Here is a 13,322-nt window from a genome sequence, read left to right as displayed (position 1 = left end):
AATTTCTGTAATAATCAATTTGAGGTCCTACATAATAAAATTATGCCATATTTTTTTTATTTTGCAGCCAAACAGACCCTTAAAGAGAAAAAATTATTGCAGCAAAGGGCGTTATGGTCAAACCACGTCTCACTTGCCACAACTTCCCATGCTAGGGATAATTTCGTCCAAAAAATTTAAAACTAACTCCATTAAATGCCTGGGGGGTTTCAAATTCATTGTATTTAAAAGGAAGGGGTTTTTAGGGATTCCCAAATTAATAGGGTGTTTTTGGAAATATTATAAACTTAGGGGGTTATTTTGGCAATTTCCACTTTAATTAATCTAAAAAACAATTTAGTTTTATATTATTCCCATCATTAATTATTAAAATTTAATTACTGAAAAATGGCTTTAATGTAACATATCATATATGTAAATAAATACATTCATAAAAATGACATCAATTTAAAAAAAAAATTTCTTTTAATTTCAGTGTCAAGAGCATCAATATTTTTTTTAAAAAATAAATAAATTATAAATATTACATTGGTAAAAAAAAATAATGGGAAACTAGCAAAAATATAAAAAAATACAGAGAGAGAACTGACAACAACTTAGAAGTTCACTAACAATAGAGATAGCAACACTAACAACATCGAGTAAACACGAATCTAAAAATATGAAAACCCAAACACACAAAGACATAAAATATCAAAATGTACTAAACACAACCACTAATCTCCTTTTAGATATCGAAATCACTCGCTAAACGTTGCATTTTCTGTAAATCCATTAAATTTTCTAAGAAGTGGAGGCTTATTGTTTTTTTTTCATCAACTTATTTTGATTAATTAAATTTCAACTTTTTGATAGGTTTTGTATATATTTATATTTTTGTTTGGATTAGTTGGTAATGCAACACAGAAAATCTCAATCTAGACGAACACAAAGGTTTCCCTTGCTGAGTGTGCCAACCACTTTTTGGGTGAAATTTTATTATCATTTCTAGTTTGATGAGGCTTGCATTCCTCTTCATCTACAAATTGTATGAGCAATTTTAGTAACTAAAAATAAAACTTTTTTCTGTGGTTAGTTATTGATACCAATGTTTTTATTTTATTTTTAATAAATATTAACAAGTTATATTAGAGTGTGCACATGTTTTTTCAGCGTACCAAGGACTCATGCGCCTCTCATCCTATGCGAGTGGTGAGAATTCAATCCATGATCTTTGCGCATGTGAGTAGAAATTTAGTATACACAATTGACTATTTTAAATAGTTCACTTAAAATTTACTTACAAATATTTGTAGTATTTTATTCCTGTTTATTTGACAATGAACAAGAGGGCCAAAACCAGACACTAACATAAGTTTCTCATGTAGGATAGTAAACAATTAATTCAAGTGTAATGTTGTATCTTGTTCACGTGCGTCCACGTGATGAGAGCGGGTTCGAGGATTTAACTCATGTGAAATAGAGATAATGTGCACATGACACAAATCATCCATTGATTTTGAAACTATTTAAACGTAGACCTTAGATTTTGGAGGAGAATTAATTAAATACCATTTTTGTTTGTTGTAACAATGGTAGTTGTACATGTTGCTTAGTAGAATCGAACTTTTTATGTTTGTTTATAGTACAGGATGTCAAGGAGTAGGCAAAGAGGTAAATTAGAATCTATACTCTATAACATGCAATTTATATTTCTTCAAATTCAACAACTAAATTATTGTTGAAGAGAATTAACAACAGAAGTTCTTACCTCAATTCATTGGGAACAGTACAGGGAAGAACAAGTGGATGATCTCAACCTTGATTATAGTAACACACAAATGTCTTATATGTTGAGGTTTACAACTTTCATTGTAATAATTAGATGATTAATGACGATTTGCTATATGATGGTTTACAACTTTCATTGTAATAATTAGATAATTAATGACGATTTGCTATATGATGCATTTCTCATAGGTTGGTTACAAAAAGTATATATAATATGATGAAGATTGAAAATCACTACTGAATTTTACAAATAGAATATTGTATGTAATGAAACTTCATATCATCACATAGAAGCATCTCACAAATATGTGGCATCAAATTTTTCTGTACTAATAATATTTGCTAAAGTTCTCATTTCGTCATCAATATATTGTAATGATTATATAACATTATTTTTTAAAAATAGTTTTAACATTGTGCCATTAATACTACTGCACATTATTAGTGACTATTTCATTTGGATATGTATGTCTTAATTATTTCATGATATATATATATATATATATCATTAAAATATAAATATTCATGATAGTCTCATTCTGTATAAATATATAGCATTAGTAATTACAAAGAATTACATAATGTCACAATTTTTTTTATTGATGCATGACATAAAGGTTTTTGTCAAAAATGGGATATAATTTTTAACCTAATGTGCAAATGTGATATAATTTTTAATCTAATGTGAGTATTTATTGTTGAGATATTTTGAATCCTTTAAAACCTGTTCAAAATTATGGCATGACCTAACATTTTGGGAGCTAGAGGGAAAAAAATTTGAGATTTTCCTTAATTGAAGTGGTTTATCCTCCTTTTCAAAAATTTGAGGTCTATGGTAGTTACAAACCGATCCCATTTATTTTATGTATTATTTGGAGCAATTTGAACCGGATTTCTTGGGTGTTGTATTATGTATTTTTGATTTTAAGGTCTCTTATAATTGTTGCATTAGCTTTTCTCAAGAAATATTAAGTAAAATTTATCTCTCTAAATATAGACGTAGGTCACATTGACAAAACCTAGTAAATTCTTATATGTTATGAATAGAGGCAGAAGGAGAGGGTCAAGAGTATCGTCGATTTAAACCTAAACCTTAGATTTTGGAGGAGAATTACTTAAATACCATTTTGTTGTTGTAATAGTGGTATACATATTGCTTACTTAGTAGAATCAAATTTTTTATATTTGTTTAAAATACAAGATGCCAAGGAGTCGGCAGAGAGGTAATTTACAATTTATATTTTATAGCTAACAATTTATATTTCAAAATATTTTAAATTGAGTTTATATGCTTTATGCAACTGCAATACCAATAAATGTTGTTTGTATGGTTGAGGTTTAAGGCAAACCCACTCATCTACCCCAAAGAAATTTGTCTTTTGAAGTTTATTGATTATCTCATTTGAGTTTAAGCTCGAGATAAATTTTGCTTCAGTTCTACATCAATTCAAGCAGAACTTGGTAGGGAAAAAAAAAATATCATTATTAGTGGTGATCACGAGTGCCACGGTTTTTATGTTTTTACATGTGAATTACAATTATTAATATGTTAATAATTATATGTATATATATATATATATATATATTTCATGGGCCAAAAAAGACAAGGCGCAAGCACCCCTAGCCCAAATCACACCCCACCCACCTCTCACTTGGGATAAGGGAAAAAGTTACCAAATGTGAACATGATATGGTATATTTTTTATGAAAAGAATTATATTTATTTAAATAAATATTTTTTTTAATATATAACAATAGATATTAAATACAAACTAAAAAATACTTATTTTTTTTATAAAACAATTTGATGTGGTTATATTTTTAATAAAATTTATTTAACAAATTCAATTATATTTAATATTTAAAAATCAATTTGTATATATAATAGTATGTTTTTTCTTGTTTATGAAATATATTACAATAGGTGATATGTATTACAATAATATTATCACATAAACCACTAATTTGTAAAAGTTTAAAGTGTCAGTTTTGAATTATTAAATTACAATTTATTTTTTTTAAAATAGAGATATTATTTGTATCTTGTAGAAAATAAATACAATAATTTTTTTTATACATAACAAAGAATAAGAATCACCATATTACAATGACAATAAAATATATATATTTTTTTGTATGCAAGAAAGAATAAGAATCACTTCGTTATAGCGGAATAGATATTATGATTTTTTTTTGTTATTATAAAAATGAATGAAATCATAATTTAATTAAAAAAACAACACAAAAACAACAAAAGCAAAATAACTGACAAAAAGACATGACAATATGGCAAATTTGTGGAACAGATCTCATGGATAAAATAATCTCTCATGCCCTTGTGAGTGAAGGCACAATTACGCATTCAAAAACTGCAAACCTCTTTAATGGTGAAGATGGTATGTGGGACAAGGAAAAAATTGTAATAATTCACCCAATTTGCAGAGACGGCAAGACAGCTAAAAAGCAAGTGGTCCAAGTTTCTATTGCTATATAACAGTGGACACAAGTAATTGTTGAAATATCTGGACATAGATATTAAGATTTTAGAGCAGCCCTAGAAAATCTGGACAAAAAAAGTAAGTACATTTTGTTTCACATGGGGCAGATTACCGGAACACCTAATTGTTTGACACTATGAATTGGGACAAGAGGAAGCCTTGCATTTGCGCCACAACTATTATGCAAGCGAACACACCATAGGTTGCAAGAGTTTCATAGGAAAAGGAAAAAAAATAATTGATACAGTAATTGGCAAAGGGAAAGGTAGTTGAAGAGGTGGTACAAGGGTCAGTGACGACATCGCTGACAACAGGAGTCCTCCCAAGTCCTAAGAACTGGTGTTACATTGATGATTATTATTTATTACTAAGGGAATCAAATAATTTAATGCTGAATTTGACCTTTTCTTTCATTTATTGAAAAGCTTTTAAATCTTTAGATCTTTAGCTATATAGTATATTAATAAAAATTTATTTTCTTTTTTATTTATAATTAATTAATTAAAATAGAATTTTATGTAATATAATATTTTTTTACACAAACATTCTTATTTTAAATCAAATACGGGTACAAATATAAAGCACACTCACAAACTCAACAATACTTTAACCTCACTTTATGTTAATTTTTTTCTTAGAACTCTTTAGAGTTTTACATAAAAAAAACTAATATAGCTTTTTTTTAATATTATATTTTTAAAATTATATACTAAAAATGAGTATTTTTTAAATTAATTACTAAAATACCGTAAAAAAGTATCATGCATGGTAGTATTTTTTAAATTAATTACTAAAATACCATAAAAAAGTACCATGCATGGTACTAAAAAATACTCATTGTGATATATAATTAAAAAAAATGCAAAAATTTTAAAAATAATTTTTGGTTTTATGTAATGTATAATATAGAATAAATCAATAAAAACTGAATTGATTTAAGCCTTTCAATTATTTCTACTTTCTATAAGACTATAACTGAAGAACACAACCATCACTTTATTGTTAAATTAACCACATTGAATTTGAACTATGTCAGCAAGAACTTTTTTCCACTCGCCGGTGAGCTTGACCACAGTGGCGTGAGATGACCCTCCATCACTGACAGCCGCCGCAGCGCGATCCTTCATCTCCTTAGCTCGCTCCCTCAGCTCCGTCCCACCATCGGACTCCATAAACCACCTCACGCGCGTCTCCACCTCCTTCGCCGTCACCATTCCCTTATCATAACCCTTCATCTCCACCGCCAGCTTCATCTCCTCCACCAACACCACCTTGTTCATCTTCTGCTCAGCATACAATGGCCACGCTATCATCCCCACTCCAGCGCACACCGCCTCCAGCACCGAGTTCCATCCGCAGTGCGTCACAAAGCCACCCGTGGCCTCGTGGTTCAGCACCTCCACTTGCGGTGCCCAATCCTTCACCACCATTCCTCTCCCTTCCGTTCGATCCCCAAACCCGGCAGGAAGAAGACTGTCAAGATCTGCATCACCAGCACTCCTAAACATATTTTCGGTGTCCAGTGGGCTTCGCACCACCCATAGAAACCTCTGCTCGCTTCTCTCCAGCCCTATAGCGATCTCCTTGATTTGCTCCGCCGGGAACCGTCCCATGCTCCCGAAGCAGAGGAACACGACGCTCCCTTTAGGCTGCTTGTCAAGCCAAGCCAAACAATCGTGTCTCTCTGCTGCTGCTCTTCCAGTAATCAATGGCCCAACGCAGTGCACTGGCGGTGTCACTCTGCCTTGCAAGCAGAGACCTTGTGATATCGTCTTCAGTGTTCTGGATTCAAGATACTCGAATGAGTTGATGACGATGCCTTTGGATTCAGGTAAGCGGGCTAAATAATTAACGTATGTTCGGTATATATCGTCATGCATTTGCACGGCGGAGGGCAAGTGTGAGGCCGGAATTGGTGGCATACCGGGGAAGTGGATGGGAGTTTCTCCGAGGTCTTGGAAATGCTCTGTTATCTCGTTGTATAGTGTGGGGAGATAAAGAAAGTAAGCGATGATGAAAGAGCTGGAGGCGGAGAAGATGTAAGCAGGGATTTGGATTTCAGCGGCGACGTGTAAGGCCTCGGTGCAGAAGAAGTCGAGAAGAATGGCGCGAATCTTGGATGTTTGGGAGATGGAGCGGAGGAGGTCACGGAGGTAGGGGTTTACGGCGCGGAGGAAAAGGAAGAGGGGTAAGAGGGGGGAACGGCTGGGTTTTGAAGTTGGAAGAGGGGAGTGGGAGACTGGGATTGGAGGGAGATGGTGGAAGGTGATGGAGGGGTGGGAGGTGACGGCGGAGATGAAGTTATTAACGGAGGATGCTGTGGAGAAGGGGGAGAAAGGTGGGAGGACGACGATGGAGACCGAGAGACCGTGGGAAACTAGGAGCTTGGCGAACTCGGTCATGGGCGCGAGGTGGCCGACGCCACTGGACGGGAAGAGCACCACTGTGTTATCCATGGACGGTGGTTGTAGGGATGCTGAGGCTTTGATCTGTTTTTCGTTCTCGGAGATAACAGGTGTGGTACCCTTTGCAGCACAAACCTATAGTTATTAATTATATGGTCCCATATGTTTGCAATTGCCTGCCTTGCCGTCCTCTCATTATTTTCTTTACATATAAAATCTACTATTACTGTTTTATTTTTTTGTCTCTTGAAAGACGCATTGTAGTGACTAGTGACACATTGCCGGTATTTTTGGTCATATTTTTAATTTGAGCACGACATTCAAAAATGTATCAAAGTGAGCGTTAACATTTAATTTGATTTCATTGGTGAGATTATTGGGGTTTTCAAATTTAGAATTCGATGGCGTAGACGCTCGGACTCTACATCATCTTCACGCCCTGAGGCTACCACATCGAGAATTTCTCCAGATGTGCACTTCTCTTCCATGTTAACTGCCACATCAGCCTCTTCATTCTCTGTTCTGATCATCTTTTTCCTCTTTTTGCCCTCACTTGTTGATGTGGCAATGTTCACGAGTGAAGATGAGGTAGAGTCAAGTGTCCACGTGACTGAATTCTCACCAGAAAACCCCAACAACCTCACCGGTATAACCAAATTAAATGTTAGTGCTAATTTTGATACATTTTGAATGTTAGTGCTCAAATTGAAATATGTTCAAAGGTTAGTGCTCAACCAAGAAAATTACTCGACACATTGTAGTGACTAATGAGTGAGATGTGGTGGCCAACCACATGGAGGGTAAGAGCACCACAGATCCACAATATCCATGGACAGTGAAGCCTTTTTTAGCTGTTTTTCTATAATGGTTTGGGCAGGGAATTAATACTAGAGCTTGATTTTTGTACCTATTTAATTTAAAGATTGTCCTTAATTTGTTTTTGCTTGTTTCAAACGACTGAAGGAAAATAATAATAATAATAATAATAATAATAATAAATGTTAAGGACATCTTAATTTATTGGTATCCGATTTAATGTATAGGGTGTTTATGTTTTATTGAGGAGAACAATTTCAATTTTAGTTTTCATAGAGCAAAACCGTAGATTTGTTGAGAGACTAACTTTATATTTATGCATGTTCTTAATATGCGCATCCCATATTTTATAAAAGTAAAAAATAAAAAGGTAAACAATATAAATCATCTTTTATCTTTTCATGTATTTTTATTTAGGTCACCAAATTTTTAATAGTTATGATTTCATTCTCTATTTTAAGTTTTTGTTATAATTTAGTCATCTAAACATATATCATTAATGACCATCATATGTGATGCACTACTTGACATATTTTTTCTCAAATATGCCATATCAGATCATTATAACTGCATATTTTTAAGTAGTCAAATTATAATAAAAATTAAAAGTAATACACCAAATCATAATCTTTGAAAGTTAGTAACTTGAAATGAAAATATTAAAGGTAATAGACCATTAAGATTATAAAAAAAAAGATATTCGAGAGATATTAGAAAAAAAAATTATATTAAAATTATTTATGTTTTATTTTGTTTGAGTAAAAGCAGCAACTATGTCCACATTTGGAAAAAGCGAAATAAGTACTATTAATTATTTTATTAAGGGAGAATTCGTTATAAACCCCTCAAAAGTTTTATAATTGTATATTTACCCTCAGAAAAAACATAATTGTATATATACTCTTAAAAAATATAGGTAATTGCGGATATGCCCCTACTGTTAGATTCCGGTAATCAAACTTGATTAACTATGGTTATAACTTGGATTAAGATATACAAAAGGTCCAAAATAACCCTTATACAACTTAAAAAATACTTTTCAAGGATATATATGCAATGGTATAATGATAATTTTATATACTTGTTGTTTGTTAATGGATGGTTTTTTAACTAATTTGAACCCCAAGTTATATACGCAATTATGTATATTATTCAAGGGTATGTATGCAATTAACTTTTATTCAGGGAAAAATATGTATTTTCAAAATTTTGTAGGGGTACACCTGCAAAAGCCCCTTTTATTAAAAGGTATATATATATATACATATTTATAGCATGTACCATGATCAGAACAAAGTCCACCATCTGCCGATTAAGACAGTTGGAGCATAATCTTCTTGATTTTGAATGCATATCAAAATTATTCACCTAATGTGAGCCTCGCTCCTTAATTAAATCATAATCATTGATATTATCTTTTAATCCTAACTGTTAATTTTGTTTTCAGTTTCAAAACTCTAAACATCTCTTCGGCCATTAGGAAAAGAAAAAGACCTAGTCTCATCTTTTTCCTCCTATTTACGGGTGATGTCGCCAATGAGAAAAAGAGAAGGATCTCGCCGTCACGGGTTTGATTGATTCACTGTTATTGATGAGGTGAGAACCCTCTTCTTCGGATTTTTGAAAAATATTGTAGAATTATCATTGTTAATTTTCTAGATCTTTATATGTTAATGTCGGATATTAGTGATGGATCGGTAAGGTTAGCTTCTTATTTGAGGAGTTTGAGATTAATTTGAGAAGAGTAAAATAAGAAACTTGTAGATTTTGACATTGGCTAAGTACCTTCCAAATTTCAGAATTTTTGGAGTAGTATCCTGTAAATTATAGGCTTTAAACTCGGGTGACACAGATAGTTTTTTTGTGCAGCCCTTGAGAATTTATTAATTTATTTCAAGATTGTAGAGTCTGATTTAGATTTAGACTTATATAAAAAAGTTGTAGAAGATGATGTTATCTTTTCCTTTGCCAAATTTTAGAATTTTTACCACTGTAAATTGAGAGATATGATCAGATTTGTATATATGTGTTCAATGACATTTTTGCAGAAATCATGAAGATTGATTTGAGAATTTGTTGATCTTAGAAGTTGAATCAGGACTTATGTTTAATAAGAAAGTTGTTCCATTTTGAGTTAATTATATGCTCTTAAAGTTTGATCTTATTTGAAGTTATATGTTGTGAGATATTTTTATTGGAAGAGGTATGCTTGAAATTGTTGTTTTGCATATTTATGATTTTTAAAAGCGATGGCTTAAATTCTGTAGATCTCAAATCATTGTGAGATTTGGATATGTTATAGATGTGGATGTCTAGTTTTTCAGAAGTTTGAAGTTTCTGATTTGGGGTTAGAGTTCGCAAAACTATGCTGATGTCAATCTTAAGGTTCGTAGAGGAATTGGTTGTTAGTATCGACCTTGATAGTTTTGTTAGTGTCTTGATTATGTTTTTGCATTCGTGTGAATTTGAGAATTTGATTTACTTGTAATTTTAATGGCTTATTCCCAAATCCAAGGCTTCCTCAGAAAACTCAATAGGTGAAAGAATTTGAAATCTTACCGTTAATTAGGCAAGTATCCCATATTTTGAATTTCTGAAATTTTTTGAGAAAAATGCTTATTATTTCGAATTATATTTTGAATTACTTATTTATTTACTATTAGAAATTCATGTGTAAGTATTTAGTTTTGGAAATGACTTTGAATTATTTTTATCTGAAAACGGGATCATCAAATTTATGTATTCAGTTATGATAAATATTTGGACATTACGTATTTTGACATAACAACTTGTAGTCCCAACTAACTTTGCAATAACTTTGGGGGTTAAAAATTGACCGTGTCGACATGTATCTGTGAAATAGAAATTATAGTTTCGCACCGTTCCGTCGGTAAAGAATAACCGCTTTTGATAATTCTGGCTCGGGTCACCGAAGGTAAACTTATGAGCTCTGATATTCTGCCTCAGGTCACCGAAGGTAAACATATGACCTTTGACATTTTGTTTTAGCAATAGTTATTTGTGGAACATATATGTTTGATTTTTTGATCAGTTATATTTTATTGAAAAACTTAACTTCTAAATTTTATTATGATAAACTTGTATTTTATTATACTTATTTGAGTTTTGAAATTTTGAAACTTTTATGATCTCGATAGTTTTTAGTTAATACTTTCTGAGCTGTCAAGATCATAATCTATTGTTTAATTTTTTTTTTTTTCAGATCAAAAGTTTAATAGCTCATTGTTTTTGAGAATCGGATTTTGAGGCCTTATACGCCAACTGGGTCTCGACCTTATAGGTGTGTGGCCGTTTATTGACACATCGGGTCTGACGAGCCGGGGTCAAGTGTGACACCTACAATCCCATTGAAATCGCCATAAAAAACAACATATTGAGTATTTTTTTTTAAAAAAAAAAATCACCGGAAATTTTCATAAAAAATCAAGCCAGAGTACAGACAACGGTATATGAAGTAACATAAGAAAAGTCTACATATCCCAGCGGGAATGAATGCCCACAAAGAGGCAAAATTTGGGAAAGTTTGGAAAAGAACTTGATCATAACTAAGTCCATTTTAATTGAATCCAATAATCCATGCATTAACATGTGAAAATTATTTTACCTGCTATAAGTTCTACTAAGTTCTAGGAAAAACCAAAACATGCATAGGATGCCAACATGCCCCGTGATTGTAAAGCATCAATCATAATCAACACCGTCTTTTCCACTGCGAAACGAGCTCCAACACGGCAACACGTGATGACCCGCCATTACTGAAAGCAGCCATCGCAGGATCCTTCATCTCCTTAGCTTTGTTCCTCAGCTCCTTTCCACCATCGGACTCCATGAGCCACCTCACGCGCTTCTCAACCTCCTCCGCCACCACCATTGCTTTATCATAACCCTTCATCTCCACCGCCAGCTTCATCTCCTCCACCAACACCACCTTGTTCATCTTCTGCTCAGCATACAGCGGCCACGCTATCATCCCTACTCCGGCGCACACCGCCTCTAGCACAGAGTTCCACCCGCAGTGAGTCACGAACCCATCTGTGGCCTCGTGGTTCAGCACTTCCACTTGCGGCGCCCACGCCTTCACCACCATTCCCCTTCCTTCCGTTCGTTCCACAAACCCAACAGGGAGAAGCGTGTCAAGATTTACCTCGTCAGAACTCGGGAACCTATTTTCCGGATCAGGTGGGCTTCGCACAACCCAGAGAAACCTCTGCTTGCTTCTCTCCAGCCCCATGGCGATCTCTTTGACTTGCTCCGCCTGGAGGCGTCCCCCGCTCCCGAAGCACAGGAAAACAACACTCCCTTTGGGCTGCTTGTCGAGCCATGCTAAACACTCGTGCCTCTCTCCTCCTTCATTTTCACTGATCAACGGCCCCACGCAGTACACTGGTGGTGTCTCTCTGTTGGGGAGGCAGTGTCCTTCGCGTATAGTCTTCAGTGTTCTGGACTCCAGAAACTCGAATGAGTTGAGGATGATACCTTTGGGTTCTGGGAGGCGTGAGAATGCATTGACTAAGGCTTGTAATCCCTCGTCCCGATCAAGCATGAAATTTGGCAAATGAGAAGCTGGGATAGGTGGTAAACCAGGGAGGTGGATGGGGGTTTCTCCGAGTTCACGTGTGCCGGATGTCATCTCGCTGTGTAAGGTGGGGAGGTAGAGGAAATAGGCAAGAATGAAGGCGCTACAGGTGAAGAAGACGTAGGCTGGTAGCTGGAGATCGGCGGCAACCTCGAAGGCTTCGGTGCAGAAGAAATCCGTGAGGATGGCGCGGATGTTGGATGTCTGTGAGATGGACTGTAGGAGGTCACGGAGAAGAGGGTTGGCGGCTCGGAGTTTCGAGAAAAAGCGGACGCCGACGTTCGTGGAAGAGCATTCGTCGGTGAAGGGTGGCAGGCGGTGGAAGGCAATGGAAGGATGAGAGGAAGAGATGCAGTTGATGTAGTAATCTGTATCGGAAGTGGAAACCGAGGGATGCATAGGTGGAAGGATGGGGATGGCGACGGAGAAGCCTTGGGCGACGAGGAGCTTGGCGAACTCGGTCATAGGTGCAAGGTGGCCGATGCCGGTGACCGGGTAGAGAACCACAGTGTCCATGGAGGAGGAGGAGGAGGAGGAGGAGGAGGTGGTATGTGATGGGGAATTGTGCGTCCTTATTATTAAGAAATATTGCGATTGGCCGGTTTAGTTTGTCATTACGTGAGAGTAATTATGTCGATGCCAGGATGAGCTAGCTTGTCGACGTTCACACTTTCTGTATTTTTTGTCAATTATTTTTGTCTGGGTATATGTAAGTGTGTGTTGTGTGCCATACTGTGTCTGTGCGTGCACATGCGCGCATATATATAATTTAGATTAATGCTTTTTCGGATTCTATTATTTTTATATGAAGGCGGCGGGGAATGAGATGGAGACTGATGCGTGCGCTTTTTCGGCTCACATTTTTGTTGATAAAAATGGCAGCATGGGAGATTGGGAATTCCCAATCTTCAGCTATTTAACAAAACTTTATTTGGGAAATGGTGATAGAAATTATCTTGTAATCCAAATAGTAGTTGGGCTAAAATCATTCAAATTAACTATTCATTTAGAAGCTCAAACGAATCTTATTTTACAACCCACCTAGAAATAATTTTTGAGCGGGAGTGAATTCCACATTACTACCCTTTCGATTTTGCATAAACAAAATTATCAGAAGTGGTTCTAACACATCTTTTTGGTTTAACCGATGGCATGATGGGCAATTGCTCAAAAATCTTTGTCCAACACTTTTTTCTGATTGTACTTCTCTTTGGATAAATATCAGACAATTCATCC

The 13,322-nt window shown here is 34.8% G+C and overlaps 2 protein-coding genes across 2 annotated transcripts; both read right to left on the bottom strand.

Moving 5' to 3' along the window:
* Positions 1-5,179: 5,179 nt before the first annotated feature.
* Positions 5,180-6,959, bottom strand: LOC120251518 (UDP-glycosyltransferase 88A1-like). The gene has a single exon (XM_039260061.1). It carries the CDS (start codon positions 6,722-6,724, stop codon positions 5,276-5,278), a length of 1,449 nt encoding a protein of 482 aa, XP_039115995.1. The 5' UTR covers positions 6,725-6,959; the 3' UTR covers positions 5,180-5,275.
* Positions 6,960-10,720: 3,761 nt separating this feature from the next.
* On the bottom strand, positions 10,721-12,764 carry LOC120251519 (anthocyanidin 5,3-O-glucosyltransferase-like). The gene has a single exon (XM_039260062.1). It carries the CDS (start codon positions 12,600-12,602, stop codon positions 11,202-11,204), a length of 1,401 nt encoding a protein of 466 aa, XP_039115996.1. The 5' UTR covers positions 12,603-12,764; the 3' UTR covers positions 10,721-11,201.
* Positions 12,765-13,322: the final 558 nt, after the last annotated feature.

This window comes from Dioscorea cayenensis, chromosome 20, assembly GCF_009730915.1.
Source record: "Dioscorea cayenensis subsp. rotundata cultivar TDr96_F1 chromosome 20, TDr96_F1_v2_PseudoChromosome.rev07_lg8_w22 25.fasta, whole genome shotgun sequence".
NCBI lineage: Eukaryota > Viridiplantae > Streptophyta > Magnoliopsida > Dioscoreales > Dioscoreaceae > Dioscorea > Dioscorea cayenensis.
The sequence above is the reverse complement of the archived record's forward strand: the minus strand, read 5'-3'. Positions and strand labels throughout refer to the sequence as shown.

Coding starts and splice junctions, on each gene's coding strand:
- LOC120251518 (XM_039260061.1), bottom strand. CDS start 6,724: ATGGATAACACAGTGGTGCTCTTCCCGTCCAGTGGCGTCGGCCACCTC.
- LOC120251519 (XM_039260062.1), bottom strand. CDS start 12,602: ATGGACACTGTGGTTCTCTACCCGGTCACCGGCATCGGCCACCTTGCA.